A 19527-nucleotide genomic window follows, 5' to 3' on the forward strand; every position below is an offset into this window, starting at 1 on the left:
TAATTTTTTTCCGTTGTTTAGGAATGACTTGCCACATTCGATCCACACAGATTCGCACAGTGGTACGGTGAAAGACAGATCAAACCTGCGCGTGTACGAAACCCCACTGGAAACAAAAATTGCAGCCCCACCGTGCGCGTCAGAAGGTCGGTGACAATACTCTGCCTGATACTGTGGAAAAGAATGCATGTTTCGGTCTGCGTCGCACAGCCACGTTTCCGAAAGGCAGATAAACGAAAACTAGTGGTGCAGTAGAGAAAGAAAAGTGGTAATCGCGTCATAGTTCTTACGGATGCTGCGAGCATTAAAATGAATTAGCGAATATTTCTGTAACATAAGCGAATGTTTGAGGTTGCCAACGGTGATCGAAGTCATAAAAAAAAGAAAAGAAAAGGAAAACTGAGTGGCCGATACAGTGGATGTAAGGCGTCGTTTAAATGAAAATCGAGAGGTCAGAGGCGGCATTTATTCGAAAGACCCTGCTATCTTCAGACTTGCGTGCCAGGATGCGACAGTTCTCTGTCCAGAGAAATTTCCACTGGTGCTCTTTCTTTAGAGCCAGTGCCCTAGAAAAAAGCTTCTTATTTTCAGCAGTCAGGTGATCATTCGTATAAACAGCCTGGTCAGAAGATTCCGAAAAGCCAATGTTGTCAGTGCGAAGCCGAGCCTTGCGAGCTTTGCGGATGAAGTCATTTTTTTTGTCACGACTGCAAAACCGCGCAATGATGATGTTCTCTGCTGATTTCGTGGGAACACGATGCACTGTGTCTATGTCAGCAGGTGTCACAGTACATCCGATTGCATCACCCATGCACTTTAGAATGGCAGTACAGTCCTCGCCTTTAGTCGTTGGCACACCTTTAATTTCTATATTGTTTTGTCGAGAATATTGCCCAAGTTCAGCCAAACGGGTTTCAAGAGACTCGTTATGGGCCCTTAGCGCTTTATTTTCTGCAATGAGCGCATCCTGCTTCACACGCATGCTATCGTACTGAGCACTGAGGAACTTAACACTCTCGCATAGTTTCGCATGCTCTTCAAGGCCTTTGTCATCCAGTGTTTTCCTAGCCTCCGCCTTGACCTCCTTAACTGCAGTTTCTAATTGCTTTTTAAACGCAGATTCAAGTGCTTTAATTCTTTTAGCAAGTTCAGCACAGGTAGGCATTGTATACAGATAACAAGCAGCGTTGAGCAGCAGTCACGGTAATTTTTACAGCACAGAATAGTTACTTAAAACTCGCACACCAACCTGGAAATACAGAGTGAGATGATTCAGAGCATGCACCTTCCGCCGTGACTGCTGCTGCTGCAATGGATTCCAGGCAGCCCAGAGTGGTCCTTATAGCCCTGGTTGGATGTGCAGAGCAGGATGCGCAACCGCTGCTTACTTATCCCTTGAACACTGTATCTGGCGACACGCGGGCGTGACGGAGCGATGTTGCGAGGGGTAGAAGGGCGATACTCAGCAGCAGTGCCTGCCAAGCAAGGAACTTGGGCGCCTGGAAAGACAGAGTGAGACGATTCAGAGCGTGCACCTTCCGCCGTGACTGCTGCTGCTGCAATCGTGACTGCTGCTGCTGACAGCATGACAACAAAAGTGCACTCCATTAACCAATTATGATGCCGGTACTCTGCAATGTACGATGAACATCAATTTTTACACAGCCAACGCTTTATTAGAACCATAGGGATGGCTTACTGCAGAAGTTGCTTTCTGGTGTACTAAGTTGACTTATACAGCATATAGGACAGTCCCATAGCAGAGTTTTTCAGGTAGCCTATGAATTTTTGCAATAGCAGAAATTGTCGTTTCCTTTCTTCTTCTTTTTTTTAATGAAGGACAATGTTTGAGGCACTGAGTTTGAGCGCACCATATTTTTCGTACTATGCTTCAGCCTTTAAAGGGACCCAGAAAAGCTTTGTGAAGGTGGCAATCAAATGCATTCAGGTGGTAGAACACATAACGGGGGATTTTCGAGCCAAGTGTGAGCCCCATACATTGTACGGACAATATGTAAACAATTTTTGAAGATCGCCTTTCTCAGAGGATGAGCGCACCGCCGCAGCGAGCCGACCGCGGCTGACGCAACGGCGAGGCGCCCCCCCCTGGTTCGGCCCATCGTCGTCGCCGGCAACGTCACTGCCATTGGTTTTCGGCTGCTCTTCCTCCTTCCTGCGCGAATCCGAGGCAAAGGCGGGTCTGCAGCGATTGACGCGTGCCTAGGCGCAGGAATGTAGCTAGCGGAGAATGGAAGTTGAGCGTCGCGATGTCACATGGCTATTCCAGTGTTTCCAGCTGCTTTGAAAGAAGCGGAGAGGGAGGAGGAATCGATCGGAAATGGGGGAGAGGTGCACTTAATTGCTTCTGGCACAGCTAATACTGAATGTAGATCAATAATTCCAACGGCATTGCATCGCTGTATTGGTGCTACGCGACCTGTAAAGGCCTTTTGTAACTTTTACAAAAGGCTTTTCTGGGTCCCTTTAAAGGGACCCTGCAATATTTGCCATCGACTACTAGTAATGCATTCTGGGATAAAGTCTATTGTCCCAGAAGTCTCCTCCAGCAAAAATTATGAAAATCCGTTCACAATTAACGAAACTACGCGCGATGAGAAATCGCGCATAATCGTTCCCTCTCAACTCGACCGTGGACAACGCGACGAAAGCTGCGCGCTCTCTCCCGGAGAGGGGGGCGGCTCGCGGCGTTCTCTTCGGCGGCCTTCGATATATCACATGCCGGGTAGTTTTCTCCTTTTCTCCGCAACGCGGAGGGGCCTATTTCCGGTCTGGTGCCACAAAAAAGCAGGCATGGGTGCCTGCTCGCAAGTGCGCGCTCGGGCTGGTAGGGTGTTTTTGAAGCAATAAACGTTTGTAGTCGAGTGGTCCCATTGAAAGGGAAGTATTGAGCTCATCACTCAAACTCCGCGTGCACTCAAAACACAAAAGAAACGACAAAACTGTGCCTACAGGTTCAGGCATAGAAGAGGTTCGTACGCAGCGATGACGACGACGGAAATGGGAGACTCTAGCCGCGAAGTTGACCAGTGACAGCCGATCGGGCAGCCATGGCCTATGTGACGTCCCTTAGGCAATGCCAGGGGTTGCATAATGAGGACAACTGAAGAGAGAGCGGTTGGTTTTTCCGCGTCTTTCACATCGATTTGCGCTCTTACCGCTTCACGTGCACGTGTAATATTTGGCTCAGGTATTCCTGGATGTGTAATCTAAACGTCGCGCAGGTTTACTTGCACTGCTCAAAGACTGTTGCAGGGTCCCTTTAAGCTAGCTTAGGCCTCAGTTAGTGTAATGCTGTTTAGAAGCCTGGTGTAAGGGTTTAAAAATACAAATGGACTTTTTTTCCAGTACCTGTCCCCCTAAGTGTTGCCACAGCAAACCAGAAAACAGCAGCAGCCGCGGCCCCTGCAGAAAAACTCGTGCATGAAACGTTTTCATAGTGAAATCCCTCCTGCACCCGTACCTTTCACATGAATGCCCAGGAAGTAGGTGCACATTGTTGAGGGTAATCTTGGGTGTGCGAAGTGCCTTTCTGTTTCTTTTTTTTTTTAAGGGCAGAGCACTCCAGGGGCTCGTCTTGTCGCATCTCGCTCGCTGGACCCAAGTAGAGCCACGCGGTGTTCCGTCGTAGTGGCTGTTGTCGCGGCGGAACCCAGAGGCTTCGAAAGCCAAGCGGTTTATATAGTCATACGCATTTGAAACTCGTGAACCGCTGGTCCTACATCTCCCCGTTGCTTAGCGCAAAGAAATCTGTAGGTACATGTTAGGCGTAATATATGTAATTAACCGACAGTGCCTGTATTCATTTAGTTAGGAATGCTCGTTTGGTTGGTTTTTACGATAGTAAGCAAAAAAAAGTTGCATTGCAAAGCGGGCACGTGTGGGAGAAAAAGCAAGCACAAAAAGAACAGAATTGCCGCTGGTTCAGTTTCAAGAAGAGGGCGTGCGAGCACTGCGAAGGCGGGAAATTTGAAATGCGTTGGGTGGTAGCAGTGAACGGATAACGATGCTACAGCCCGTTGTGGCGAGTCACTGCTCTGCACTTCCAACGGCTTTTCACATTGAGTGGAACGGCTTTACTTTTTTCTGTGCTTGTTACGCCACCACTGGTAGCTGTGTGCTTGCAGTGTGATAAGCATCAAACTGGCCCCTTCCTTTCCTTTGTAAGCTTTTTTTGCATGTGTGTGCACGTGCAAATTCAGCATGAGCTGTCGAAAGAGCGGGAACAAGAACGTGCAGCTCTAGAAACTAGCCTGACTGCTCTGCAAACAAGCTGGGGATGCTTGTTCATATTGTCCAGGGTGACTGCCGGGAACATGCCCAGATGATCGCTGCTGGAGAAAAGTTCACTGGGTATTTTTGGACTCGGTTTATGTATTGTGTGACCTTCGTGCACGCTGGCTTATGCACATGCCGTCGGCATGTCAGATGTCATGATGCGGTCTTTTCGAGCATTCACATCTGAGGCCACAAGGAACTTTGTTGCCCTCTGCTTGGAAACGGCTACCGAGGCATAAAATGGCAGGGTCTTCTTGCTGAGCCTACGCCCTTTTACTGCAGGACATTTTTGATGTGCTGACGTGTTCTCCTTGAATGCTTGCTTGGTAAAGAAGCTGCCACACTGCAGGCAGCATTGAACAGCGCTTCTCAAATTATCTTGCAAAGCAGAGGTGTTGCACCCTGATTGTGTTTGTGTGATGGGAAGCCCGACAGTGCATGCAGAATTGTGCTCAATGAAAACCTGGTGCCAGAGGGCATCGGAGGGTCGCAGTCCCTTGGCTGATGTCACACGAGTGCTCTTGGCATTGGTGCTTCCCACCATTGCTGTAGTCCAGTGTGGCACTTTGATAATAAAGGAGAGATTGCACAACAAAGGCCTTGTAGCTGACAGAGAAAGGGCAACTTCCAGCAGTTTTTGTTTAAAGGAGCCATGAAGACAAAACACAAGTTTGGTTCATTCAAAAGAAGGCCTCGTTAGAATCATACTGACACCACTGTTAACATAAACTTTGCTCGAATAAGCTAGATAATTAGGCAAAAAAGGGAATGGCCATGCGACCCACTCGCTCATTTCCCGCAACAGAACCTATGATGTCATTCGAGCCAGTTCTGCGATTGGCAGAGGCCGTCAAAGCAAATGCAAATTAGGCTGAGCTTATAAGCTTGCAGAACGAGCTATTTGCGCTTAAATTTAAGGCACATTCTTGTTAAAGCAATAAGAATGGTGGGACAAACAGTGGTAGTCACAAAAGCATATGTAAACATAGAGGTACTGATGCGCACTGCTGTTGGTACTGCACGCACTATGGTAGGTTTAGCTGCACAGCGCTGCGCGGCTTTGGAGTTGTCTCAGACGACAATGGCCTATTGACACTAGCAACGGTGTCTTACGTGACCATATTTGTCGAGCGAGCACTATGTTTCACGAAATGATTTTCTCCCAGTACAAAAACAAGCCAGGTTTAAATATGCTCAAAAACAAACCAGAGGCAGAAAACGGCTTGCCATGGTATGGTGGCGCTATCTAGGTTCAGTAATGTAAACAAACGCTCAAGTACCTCAATGCCAGTGCCGCCGTACAGGGTGGAGACACCCTTTGAATGGTCCCATGTTGCTGCGATTGGGTCAACGTGCTCAACGCGTTGTCCTTTTCATTTCCCACGAGTCTCACCAACGCGAAACAGATAAGATGATTCAATCTTCGCCAGTGAACCGCGTTTTGGCGATAATTTTAGCACGGTTTTGATACAATGACTTGCTTCGGTGGTGAGCGAGTGACCCAAAATGGCGGCGCCAGCGTTATGTGTCTCCACCCTGTACGGCGGACACATGAATCAAGCGACCCTAGGCTGCAGAGCGGTCGGTTCCTAAGATGTCACTGCAGACCACGAAAACACAGGGTTTAGTGAGAAAATCAAAATATTTATTTAAATTTATTAATTTGTCAGTGAATAAAGCATTGTTTCTATCCCTGAACAAGCGCTGGGGGCACTATAAAACACGAAATCTTTCAAATAACACAGACTTGTATTTTGTCTTCATGGCTCCTTTAGCTGGTTTGGCTTGTGTTTATCGCAATTACTTTATCAATCAGAACCCTGCCATGCAGTCGAAGCAGGGATGCCAGCCACGCTCGTTGAGACGTAATCTTGCGATATAATCAAGGCTACACACACTGTTTCACTTTCCTTTATTTATATATTTATTTATTTTTATAGAGTGCACTCGTGCAGTTTTCTGTGCATGCTGATTTCTCATTGAAGATTTTGCAAGAGTTACTGAGGAGAGACTGCCCATCTCTCCATGTCACCCAGTTTTTCATGCGCCTCGTCATTGGAGTGCCTGAATGGCAAGTTCCTGGGGGGATCTGCTCTCATGCCACCACATGCGAGCTCAGTTTCAGAAACAGTTGTTGAGGCTGTGTTCGTCTGGAACTGTGTGCTCGGTAGTTTCCTCCACAGGGTCTGAGGTCCTGCTCCAGAAGATGAGGCGGGGCAGGAGGAAGGCAAGGGAAGACGTGTCGCAAACAGCCGAAGGGCCTCGAGCGTTGTGGCCCTTTAAGGATGTGCACACCACATGGAGGGAGGTGGCAAATGTCTTTTCGGCGCCAAGAAAGAAAGAGACCCCTTTGACAGTAGAGACAGTACCCTTTGGGATACTGCACTGGGGCGGTGTACGAGATTCTGCTGACTTGTGCGAGGGCCTTTTGAAATGGAGGAGCTGCACATTTGTTTGTGTGGTGTAGTTCTGGAATTGTGACAGCTAGCTAGGTCAGACAAGTATTTCGCGTGTGACTCGTGACCCAAGTGCGTGGAACTGGCAGCAGGCCTATTACATAAAGAAATGTGGCGAAAGTTGTTTCAGGGATTTGTCGGTGGCACTCTTGACATTGGAGTTTGAATTTCTGTTAAGCATGACGTGTTGTTCTTTTTAGTGTCCCTGTAATGTGAACTGAATATGTCGCAAAGCATGCTGCACGGGCTCGGCTCTTGATATTGCAGTCAAACCTCAATTTAACGAAAGTCCCAATGTAACGAAGATATTCTGATGCCCCTTCAGACGCCTATAGAGCGCAATACCTTGACTAAACTCGAAATAACGAAACCAACGTCATGATGTTTCCGGAAACGGTTTACTGAACCTTTTCTCAAAAAACGCAGCTCAAAAAGTCTTAATTTTTAGTCTATTTTGTGGAGAACGCCTCAAAATTGATTCATGGGGTGACGAAGATAACATCGCAGATCACCTTTTTGTTGCTTTTATGAAACTGTGTGGAGCAAAACGGGAGTTGTAATTTTGGGTTGAATTCACCAGGTGGTGCTAGAGGTAAAAAAGAAAACTATCGTGTGCCTGTCCAATTTGGTCCAGTTCACTGTTCCAGATCGGTCTTTGGCGATCGGATTCTTCGGGCCGTGCTTTGTGTTGTTATTTCGCTATAAATCTGTGCGTAGTTTCCGTCAGGTGCTGGATGCCCTCGATCTGCTGCGGATGTGTGCCGGAGCGCACAAGGGTACGGAAGACGCATTGAACGCACTAGAAACTTATGAGTGGTTCGTGCAAGTGTTGCTTTCAAGGTGCACACAACAGACATCACCAACTTCTTTGGGGGAAATGAATCTGTATTCCCCCGGGGGCTCTCCTTGGTCAGATAACAATTTTCATGATCTCTTGTCGTACGCGCGACCTGCAGTTTTATTTTCGGAGTATTTATGCTTTGCAAATATGACGCCGCATAAGCTTGCTGGATGCTGCTTCAGTATACAGTCGAATGTACTCGATTTACCGAAGTTCTCAATTTAAAAAGATAATTCGCGACTCCCCTAAACTTTGTTAAATTGAGTTTTGACAGTTGTGTATGAAATGATAGGACTCCCGAATCAAATCGGTCGAAGTAGCGCCAGTCATCCGTCTCTCTGTTTCTGTGCTAAGGGGATTTTTGAACAGATTTTTTTTTAATACACACGAAGCACTTCTGGCCGCTTTCGGTCTGAAGAAGACGTGACCCTGATCCGCGCTCGCTCTTCTCTTCTTTCGTTCCCGTGCAGCGTACGAGGTGCTGTCAGACAGCGAGAAGCGCAAGAAGTACGACAGCTTCGGCAGGTCGGCGTTCTCCCAGGGTGGGGACGGGGCAGGCTCGCCCTTCCGGGACTTCGACATGCACGACTTCTTCCGGCACTTCGACGATGCCTTCAACTTCCACCAGCAGGAGCACAGCCGGGGAGGTCACTTCCACCACCACCACCAGCACCACCAGGGCCACCAGAGGGGCGGGGCAGGGGGAGGGCCCCGGTCCTTCTTCGAGAACGCCTTCAACATGGACGACCTGTTCTCGGACTTTGACGACGAGGACGACGGCGGACGGTCGCCCTTCGGGGAGATGTTCGGCAGCGGGGAGTCGTTTGCGCGCTCCCACTTTTCGCGCCACGCCCACAGCCACCACGGCAACGTGTTCCGCCAGCGGAGCAGCGGGGGTGAGTGCCTTTGCACCATCTTGCCGCCTCCAGTGGGCCCCTGGTCTGTTCTTCTCTGTTCCTGTTCCTTCTCTGGCAAGAGAGGCATGGGTCAAGGAGGCTTTGGCAGATCCCCTCGGGGGCAGCAAACAATCCTTTTGCACCTCTTGTATCTCCCACAATGCACCGTGCAGTTGGAACCACCATGCAGCAGAGAGTTACAGTGCAGCCAATTCGAACCAGTACTTGGCATCTGTGTGCACATGACGCTTACGGGCCTGGTTTCTTGTGGCAGAAACTAGGCTGACTTTCAAAGCTTCGTGAAGCGGTGCGTCTATATAATCCTGCGCTTGTTTCATTGCCTTGAAAGGCACACTGAAGGGAACTTCTGTTCATGTCAGTATTCCACAGAAAGGCTCCAACTAACATGCTTTTTACCGTTTATTACTAAAGCAGTGTTGAACTTGAAAAGGCAGAAAGAAGAAAAATTGCCCTGCCGCAACAGCAGTGGCTGCAGCAACTACATGGAGCACTGGCATAAAACTACGCAAACGTTCTGTGCGATGCGAGGGGCTGATGTCCAGGTTTTAAAAGTTCATGCATATGCACTTGCTATTGTGTCAATGCCTCTTTTTTTCTTTAAGGGAGAACTTTACTTATTAGGATGTGTGGATACTGGAATACGAATCAAATAGTACCTCTGCAAATAATCTGATTCACGAATCGATTATGTACTTTCGATTTTTCTAACAGTTGAGTGGATTTTCCGAATGTCCCCGCTCTGCGAAAGTGAGAGATGTCTGCACACGCTAACCCGCTGCTGCTACATTGTCCGCTCGGCAACTTTTATCCACATCACGCTTTCAACAAGCGCGCCTTGCAGAGGAATAGAGTTTACTATCTCGCTGTACGAATTAGTTTGTGATTGCGCCGACAAGATCTTTCCTTCATGCCGGCACCATCGGCCTTTTCTTTCCTCCATTCTGTAGACTGTGGCGGCCATTTTGAATTCTGCGACCGCATGTCTACAGGCTAGGGCAGCTTCTGGAAAAGAAATTGCCACCGCCTTTGTTGTTTTTGACAGCACCTTCGTAATTTGAAATCAAGAGGTTCTGGCATTTTTAATGCAGTTGGTGTATGTTTATTGCGCGTGTTTTTTTTTTTAGACCATAGGGGATAGCGCAGGCTCGTGCACGGTGCCTGTAATGCGATCTTTCCGTCCACAATGCATTACTCATGCTCTCCATGTGTTTCTGAATTGTGGTTGTGCCGTGTTTTCGTGTCGTATTCATGCCTGTAAAGCACTCGCTCCAGAGGTGCGAGGCCTGGTTGTTGCCTATGATTCCAGTACTGCAACTCCAGTGCAAGTCTCTTTCCAAATGCATATCGTGCCCGCTCAGGATTTCTGAAGTACCGCGTAGTGGTTCGGTGACTGGACTGCTGCGAATGAGAGTTGAAAAGTGCGTTCTTCTGGTTGAAAAAAAAGTGAAAAAGTGTCATGGCTCCTGAACACGCGAAGTAGCTTCCATTGTTGCACGAAACGTATGAAAAATTGGGGCCTGTAAAAACAGAAATTCATATTCCATATTCGATCCGATACACAACTTTTTTTTCCTTATTTATTTATTTATTTATTTATTTATTTTATTTCACAATACTGCAGGCCAATGTGCTGGCCCAAGCAGGAATGGGTACATCGAAACATAATTGTAAAAAATAACACACAACAATACAAAAGAAACAAAAATTAAGAAAGAAGGTGACGCTCCAGGTCACCAAGAAACCTATTAGAATGAAAGATGTCACAAGGCAAACAATTGCAGTCCTCCATAGTTCTGGGGAAAAAACTATATTTAAAAGCATTTGATTGGGCAAGAATTGGGGTTAGAGCATGTTCATGACCATGGCGAGTACGTCGTGCTGATAGCGGTTTAACACAGTCAGGGAGATCAATTTTTATATTACCACACAAACAATTGTAAAGAAAGGAAAGACGACTGAACTTTCTCCGAGCTTCTAAAGTAGAAATGTCGTTTAATTGCATTAGGGTGGTCGGGGAATCAAGCCTGCGATATTTGCCAAGAATAAACCTAACTGCTTTTCTGTTAATACGTTCCAGATTCATATCTTTCTTCGTATGCGGATCCCAAATAATGGAAGCGTACTCGAACGAACACAGGCATTATAGGCTAGAATTTTAGTGCGCGAGGGTGCTGATGCTAGTTTTCTTTTTAGCAACCATAGCTTACATAATGCGGAAGTGGTAATGTCAGATATGTGGGCTGACCAAGTTAGCTTGTTTGTGAGAGTGACCCCCAAGTACTTATACTTGTCTACATTATTTATGTTAGTGCCTCTCAGAGTATAGTGGAATCGACTAGGACTTAATTTCCTGGTGAAAACGCAGTAGCACAGTTTTTTTAGTGTTTAACTGCATGCCCCAGTTCTGACACCGGTTATCGATAGCGATAAGTGCTTCTTGTAAAGCCACATGATCACACGGTGAGGAAATTTGTTTAAAAATGACACAATCATCCGCAAACAATCGCACAGACACATTTTCAGGAATGGCAGAAGCGACATCATTGACATAAAAACAAAAGTGGTCCTAACACACTTCCCTGTGGGACTCCAGAAGACATACGAAGAATAGTCGATGAAAAATTATTAATCACTACATAATGACGTCTATCTTTAAGATAAGCATGTGATGCTCCCCGAAAGGGAGATGGCGCCACGCTACCAACTGGGTGGGTCCACGCAGAGTTGAGGGGAAATGAGACAACGCAGGCTCAAATATACCATTTAATCAACAATAATTAGTGCCGGTGCCGGTGCGCTCACCCGTTGAGAGGCTGGGACTCGGTAGAGGTGGGTCAGGTGGGCGGCTGGCGCCGGGTCGTGGAGCCGGGAATTCTTTCACATGCGGCGTTGCGGTGTGCATGTGCTCGGCTGGGCCGTTGGGGGGGGGTGCCGGAACTCTCGTGCCGGGCAGCACAGGTGGTCCATACTTCGCTGGACCGTGGATGCAGTCCCGAGATGAGGCCGTTTGCTGGCTGGTCAACGAAGTTCGGGAGATTCAGAAGCCGGAGGTCCCCTCGTCGCAATTTCGGCCCGGGTTGGGGAGGGAGCGCACGATCGGATGACTCCTACGGGCGGCTTCCTCGTTCGGCCTGGCCGGATGGTGCCTAGTCGGGAGACAGTGTCGGGGGCCTCGTTCACTCGCCTTCTTGGGTTGCGTACAGGGAGGGCAAGGGCGAGCTCGTTGGGGAATGCTGAGGACCGGCCGGTCATCGCCCCGCATGCGGGCGCGCCGCCCTGCAAGCATTCCGGCCGCTTCAAGGTCAACATTTCCTAACACGCGGGGGGCGCATGTTCCGCACGCGCGCGGTCTTTCCTCGTGGCAGCACGTGTTTGCCCGCGCGCGTGGTCTCTCCACCTGGGAACGTTTTTGTGTGAGCACGTGTTGTCCGCTGCAGCCAGTGGCGACGTCCGACCATCACAAGCCTGAATCCACTAAACGATTTTTGTAGGTAATCCTAAGCAACTTCCTGTGTGCCACTTTATCAAAGGCTTTACAAAGATCTAAAAACAGTACATCAGTTTACCCAGAAACATCAAGTACACGTGAAAATTCATGTACAGTTGTAACTGACTGGGTAAGAGTAGATAACCCCCTTCTGAAGACATGCTGATGCTTTGATAGCACATTGTGTTCACTGATAAATTCATAGACGTAATTAGCAATAACGTGCTCAAGAAGTCTGCAACAACTGCTTGTAATAGAAATGGGGCGGTAATTCTCAAACTATAAAGGGTCACCTTTTTTATGAATTGGTTTAACACGTGCTATAACCAAATCAGCCGTTTGACGAGCCTTGGCCAGGCTTGGCTACGGAACTGACTGCATGAAGCTGCACGTGAGTGCGATTCATCACCAATATATGGCCCTGTGTTAGTCTATGCTATCACCATCGTCACTGCACTTGCAATGGAAGTTTCACTTCGGAATGGCGGCAGTGCGTGTTTGCCATAAAAGCACCACCGCAAGAATAGCATGCGCTCTCGTCGTCATCGAGCGCTTCAAGGTTTGAGAACAGCGCTGAACTTGCAACCGTGAACTTTGTCGTGCCTTGATGGTGTCGCGAAAAGGGGAGGCGCTTTCCTTTCAGGAAAAGCTTGAGGCACTAAACGCAGCAGACAAGCAGCCAGTGCAGAAGAGAGTTGACATCGCTAGGGGCCTTGCATAGCCACACGTGGTGTTTTCCAGTGATCGCAAAAGGCGGAAATCCTACATTCTTGGGTTTTTTAAGGTTCCTAAGTCAAGAATTGCAGAAATACATGGTTGCTAGTCGAAACTACATTGTTTTCGTTTATTTTCGAAGGTTTCCTCACTGCTGCACTTTCCTGGTTGCGTTTCGTTTTCCTGGCCCACTGAAAAAAGTATGAACGGGGTTCCACTTTATATTGTTCTTGTGGTTTTTTAGAAAGTTGTCCCCATCATTTTCAGCCTCGATTTTCTGCAATGAAATGCCTGGCGTCTGATGTTATCGTTGGCCCCACATTCTCGACACCTCGGTAATCAGTGTACCCCGCTTCTGCCACATTGCCCGGCCACAGAGTGGGTCGAATTAGCTGGCCAGCACCGTGCAGGGTGAACAAGTGTCAAACTGCCTGCTGCTGAATCATGAGCCGAGGCGTATGCAGTGGCTGAATGCCCTCCGCGTCATTGGAGAGGCCCAACTGCGAGGCGTTTTGCCCACCCCTTTGCAGCTTGCTCGAGTGTCCCGTCCCATGCCCTTTTTGGTCACCATCTCACCTCCAGTGGGACCAACAGGCCCCTCGCATGGCGTGACAGAGCAGTGTGCAATGGCGCTACCCTTTCGTTAATGTTGGAGACAAAAATTGGAGAAATGGAGCAGCCACTTAAAATTAGCGCGGGGCCAAGGATCCAACTGGGAAAAATTTGAGCAAACTGCCAGCATGTGCATGGACCCTCTGTTGGGGGTTTCTTCCCCTATTGTGTGTTAGGAAATGCAAGCAGGAGGCCACCGGGCAGCACCAACGGCTGTGCTTCTCTGCGGAGCCAGTGGCCAGTGGGTCGGGGTGTCTACCAACCTGGAAAACAGGGAAAACCTGGAATTCTCGGGGATTTTGAATAGTCTCAAAAACCTCGGGGAATTTGTGCTCCTATCAGGGAAAATTAGCTGTACTTATAAAGGAAGCGAAGTTCACGCTAATGCTGGCTCAAGTAACAGCAAGTCAAAAGTGGACAGCGCCGTCTGAAGTCTCTGGTTCCAATGAGAACTAGTTTCATACAGCTTGCAAGTCGCTGCCCCCAGCCCCTTCCCCGCCTCCCGACCCCCTGTACGCTCCCCTTGTGTTCTGGCGTGTTTCCCAGGCTCCTGAAAGGCGGAAGAAAACGTGCGTTGCGATAGCTTGTTGGGGCAGCGTAAGGGAGTCCACAGGCGCAGGGGCAGTGATAGCTTTCAGTCCTGTGCTGGAACACCTGGCACCCTCGACTTTGGTTTCTAGTTAGTTGACACATGTCACGAATCTTTGAGTTGTGAATCTGGGGCAATAGAAAAACGCACATTTCTCTTAATTTTCAACTTTAAAAGTTTGCAGCTGTGTTTATTCAAAATACGTTAAGTATCGAATATAGACATTGTGCCCTGTTTTAAGAATTACTTTCAACTGCAAGCCAGCGCTATATTCTGCTGCGTAGAAAGACAGAACATGTTTTGGCTCTGGAGCTTAGCTGCGTGCCAAAAGAACTTTGCATGGAGTCGCCATAGCGGGATGTAGTTGGGATGTTTCGGATTTCCAATGTGAATTCCAAATAAACTCTTCCCGCTCATCCTGTGCAGCGCTTTGATGCTAGAAGTATGGCGGCATTTAAGGGCACCTAACATGACGGTGTTTAAGATGCAGGTGTCCCTCATCCAAACCAAAATAAACTCTTTGAAGCAGTGAAATACAGCACTGAGGCATTGAGTGCGAGCTGGGAATGTGGCAGTGCGGTTTTACCATTTTTTTTTTATATTTCATTCACTATTAATTTTACTACCACTCTGTTATGTTTTCTTTTTGAATGAGATAAAGATTACTGGTTGGCATTCAAACTCTATTATGTCATATTTTGTCATATTATTATGTCATATTGTCACGGAACAGTTGGAAGAAGACGATGAGGGTAGCTACGGCTATGTGCCGTTTGGGCTGAACTTTAGAAGAGGAAGAAGGGCTTCCAGCTACTGGTCTCTGTACTTTCCCGCTGGCATTGCTAAGCATTGTAATTTCAATCAATACACTGCATTTGCGTGCTTCTGCCTCGTAACATCTTGGTGGAGGTTGCGGGCTTTTCCCATTTACCACGGAACTCCGAAGCGGTCGTCAAATTCCGCCATCCAGGATGCCTAACAGCACCGACCCTCCTTCAGGCGCTGCGATTCCCCCCCATCATCGTGTCTCACCCTCGAGAACCTGGAATGTTTACCGGCAACGATGGAGTCGACGCTGATGAGTGGATCCGTATGTTCGAGTGGGTCAGCCGACTTAACAGGTGGGATCCCACAGTAATGTTGGCCAATGCTGCGTGTTGCCTGAAAGGCACAGCACTGACATGGTACGACACCAACGAAGAGACATTGACCAGCTGGGACGTCTTCAAGGAGAAGCTACGGGCAGCGTTTGGAAACGCTCCTCACCATCAGCTTGCCACCAAGAACGACCTCGCGTCTCGTGTCCAGAGTTCAACCGAATCGTACAGTGCATATATTCACGATGTACTTGCTCTGTGTGTCAAGGTTGACCGGGCAATGCCTGAGGAAGAAAAGGTTGGGCACATCTTAAAAGGCATTGCGGACGACGCTTTCAATTTACTAGTTTTCAAGAACAGCTCAAACGTGGATGACATCATTGCAGAGTGCCGACGCTTGGAGCAAACCAAAAGCTGCCGTATTGCCAAAAACTTCGTCCGCCTTCCGAATACGGCCGCTACTTCGTCCTGCGACGACGTGCTGCTTCGCCCACACGACGTCGCCCCACCTGCACCACCTGAGACGCTCACCAGAATAATTCGTAGAGAAATTGAGGCCATGTCGCCAGCCCCGCTCACAACACCCAGCGGCGACAGTCCATCCATTTCTGCTATTCAAGCTGTCGTCCGCCAAGAACTTGACAACTTGGGCCTTCGCCCGGTTTGCGCCTACCCGGTTCTGCCCGGTTCTGCCCGGTTCTACCCGGTTCTGCAAAGCCCCGCACCCATCTATCATACCACGCCTCGTCGTTTCCGCAATCCGGCTGCCTGGCGGACCCCTGACGACCGTCCGATTTGCTTTTGTTTCCATCGTATCGGACACGTCTCCCATTACTGCCGCAATCGCCCTTACGATGCTGTCCGTACTTCGTACTACACTTCCCGGCGACCTGAGAATGCTCCCCGACGATTTTCACCCGATCGTGATACCAACAGTGCCGACACCCCTGCTTCATTCACCAGACTTAGCCGTTCGTCCTCGCCTCATCGTCGCCAGTCCCTGTCCCCCGAAGCTCGCCGTCCGATGTCGCCGCCCCGCCCCGGCCGCCTCTTCCCGGAAAACTAGATCATGCAGCTCTCAGAGGTGATGCTGCATCGACGATCCCGACCGAAAATCCTCTGCCCGCTTTACCTGCACCTTGCAGTCTTCTTGATGTCCTTGTTGATGGAGTTCCTGTCCAGGCGCTAATTGACACGGGTGTGAACATATCTGTGATAAGTGCGAACCTTTGCAGCCGCCTCAAGAAAGTGCTCACTCCTGCCCCATCCCGTGTTCTTCGTATTGCTGATGGAACTTCCCCTACCGTTGTCGGTATGTGTACAGCCCGCGTCACCATCGCCGATCACCCAGTCCCCGCTTTGTTTACTGTTTTGCCCCACTGCCCCCATGACCTCATTCTGGGCCTTGATTTTCTTTCTGAATATTCTGCGCTTATCGACTGTTCGGAAGGCGCCATCAGCTTTGACCTACCTTGCCCCGAAAGTGTGCCCGAGGAAGTGCAATGTCGCTTACATTCGACGGAGTTCATTCGTCTCACCCCGCGAGCTGCTACTAATGTCCTGCTTTCTACATCGCCTCCTGTTCGCGACGGTGACTACTTCCTTGCCCCACAAATTGACGCTCTACTCAGCCGAGACGTGGCCCTTCCGCACACCGTGGTGCGTGTTTGCAACAACCGCACTACTCTCCCTTTGCTTAATTTTGGCGCTAGTCCGCAAATTATTCCTGGTGGCATGACCATCGCGACGGCTCACCCATTGGACCAGTGCAACCTCTTGACCCTTCCTTCTGCCTCGCCGGCATCCGCTGCCGGTTCCTGCACCTCCCCTTCACCGAAAAATGCATTCAGAACAATGATGGCACCTGATCTCTTGCACGAGAATACTGCAGCCCTTTATCACCTCCTGCACTCTTACAGCGACATTTTTGACTTTGGCACTCGCCCTCTCGGCCAGACAAGTGTGGTCAAGCACCGTATTCACACGGGTTACGCCCGCCCGATCCACCGCAGGCCATACCGCGTATCCGCAACTGAACGTCGCATTATACAAGACGAAGTCGACAAAATGCTCGCTAAGGACATCATCGAGTCCTCTTGCAGCCCTTGGGCGTCACCGGTTGTACTGGTTAAAAAGAAGGACAACACGTGGAGATTTTGCGTCGATTACTGTCACCTGAACCACATAACGAAAAAGGACGTGTACCCTCTTCCCCGAATTGACGACACCCTTGATTGCCTCCACGGAGCAAACTATTTTTCTTCCATCGACCTACGTTCCGGTTATTGGCAAATCGCCGTGGATGAAATGGACCGAGAGAAAACCGCCTTTATTACACTGGATGGTCTCTACCAATTTAAGGTAATGCCTTTCGGCCTATGTAACGCGCCTGCCACATTCGAAAGAATGATGGACGCTCTCCTTCACGGCCTCAAATGGACCACCTGCTTGTGCTACCTCGATGACGTCATCGTTTTCTCTCCGACCTTTGAAACGCATTTAGAACGTTTATCCACGGTCCTGTCTGTTTTCCGTCACGCAGGTCTTCAATTGAATTCATCCAAATGCCGATTCGCCCAACGTCAACTTCAAATTCTTGGTCACGTCGTGGATGCCCGCGGCGTGCAGCCCGATCCAGCCAAAATACACGCAGTCAAAAACTTTCCCCAACCACACACCGCAAAAGACGTCAGAAGCTTTCTTGGGCTATGCTCCTACTTCCGCTGCTTCATACAAAATTTCGCCCATATTGCCAGGCCTTTAACCGACCTCCTCAAGAAAGACGTTCCATTCACGTGGGAATCTGCACAAGCTGAGGCCTTTTCCATGCTTATTGATAGGCTTACTACCACTCCTATTCTAGCCCACTTTGATATTTCTGCTCCAACCGAACTACGCACTGACGCCAGCGGTCACGGCATAGGAGCGGTCTTAGTGCAGCACCAGTCTGGCGAAGTCCGCGTGATCGCGTACGCCAGCCACCTCCTTTCGGTCGCCGAGCGCAACTATTCCATAACCGAACGCGAGTGTCTCGCTCTCGTGTGGGCAGTGGCGAAGTTCCGCCCATATCTCTTTGGCCGTCTGTTTTCTGTGGTCACGGATCATCACGCCCTGTGCTGGCTGCAATCACTAAAAGATCCTACGGGCCGCCTTGGCCGCTGGGCTTTGCGTTTGCAAGAATACTTGTTTTCAGTCGTGTACAAATCGGGACGGTTGCACCGTGATGCCGACTGTTTATCGCGTTACCCCGTGGATCCTCCAGACGTAGCCTGGACTGACACAGAGGCCTGTATTTTTTCCATCTCCGCACTGCTGCAAATCGGTGCGGAACAATACCGGGACCCCTTCCTCCGATCAATAATCGATCGCCTCTGTACAAATTGCCCTGATCGAACCTCCCGGAATTACGTACTGCAGGACGGCGTCTTATACCATCAGAACTTTCAAAATGATGGCCCAGAACTGTTGCCTGTCATACCCCCTCACTTGCGCTCCACCGTCCTTGAACAACTTCATGACCATCCACTTTCTGGTCACCTTGGCGTTACGCGCACATACACTCGCGCACGCCGCCGTTTCTTTTGGCCTGGCTTGTACCGTTCGGTCAAGAAGTATGTTCAAGCTTGTGACCAGTGTCAACGGCGAAAGGTTCCCTGCAAATTGCCTGTTGGACTCCTTCAGCCCCTTCCTAACCCTCACGAACCCTTCGCCCGCGTCGGTCTCGACCTCCTGGGGCCTTTTCCTGCATCCACTTCTGGCAATAAGTGGGTTGCCGTTGCAACAGATTATGCAACACGCTACGCCATAACATGGGGTCTACCCACTAGCTGCGCAACTGACGTCGCTGACTTCTTCCTTTACGACGTCATCCTGCATCATGGAGCACCTCGACAGCTCTTGACCGATCGGGGCCGCAATTTCCTCTCTAAAGTCATTGCTGACATTCTTCATTCCTGTTCCACTAAGCATAAATTGACTACCGCTTACCACCCTCAAACGAACGGCCTCACGGAGCGACTAAACCGCACGCTGCTCAACATGCTTTCTATGTACATTTCCCCCGACCACCGGGAATGGGATGCCGCCTTGCCATTTGTAACCTTCGCCTACAATTCCTCCCGCCATGAAACAGCTGGTTACTCCCCTGTCTACTTGCTCTTCGGCAGGGAACCCGCTTTACCCTTGGATACCCTTGTCTCGCCTGCCTCAACTCCTCCTAGTCAGTACGTCAGTGACGCCATCGCACAGGCTGATCTCGCTCGTCAGATCGCTCGCACATGCCTCACTTCGTCACAAGCATTCCAGAAGTCCCCTCTATGATCGCCACCACGTCGATGTCCAGTTCCATCCAGGTTCATTGGTGATACTGTGGTCACCCCAGCGTCATGTAGGACTTTCGACCAAACTACTTTCTCCTTACACCGGCCCTTATCCCGTGTTGCGCCGCGTCACCGACGTCACGTACGAAATCACGCCGTACCCGTCTTCCTCTGCCCAGCCTCACACGGACCTTGTTCA

The 19527-nt window shown here is 49.4% G+C and overlaps 1 protein-coding gene across 1 annotated transcript in view; it reads left to right on the forward strand.

Annotated features, from left to right (window-relative positions):
- Positions 1-19527, forward strand: part of LOC144152589 (dnaJ homolog subfamily B member 9-like) — a 40612-nt gene that overhangs the window by 11156 nt on the left and 9929 nt on the right. The window contains exon 3 of the mRNA XM_077683898.1: positions 8064-8489. Within this exon, the coding sequence (XP_077540024.1) occupies positions 8064-8489 (426 nt within the window). The remainder of the gene's footprint in view (positions 1-8063; positions 8490-19527) is intronic.

The sequence above is a fragment of the Haemaphysalis longicornis genome, unplaced genomic scaffold (genome assembly GCF_048455015.1).
Source record: "Haemaphysalis longicornis isolate Haplotype H1 unplaced genomic scaffold, Haemaphysalis longicornis Haplotype H1 scaffold_9, whole genome shotgun sequence".
Classification (NCBI taxonomy): domain Eukaryota; kingdom Metazoa; phylum Arthropoda; class Arachnida; order Ixodida; family Ixodidae; genus Haemaphysalis; species Haemaphysalis longicornis.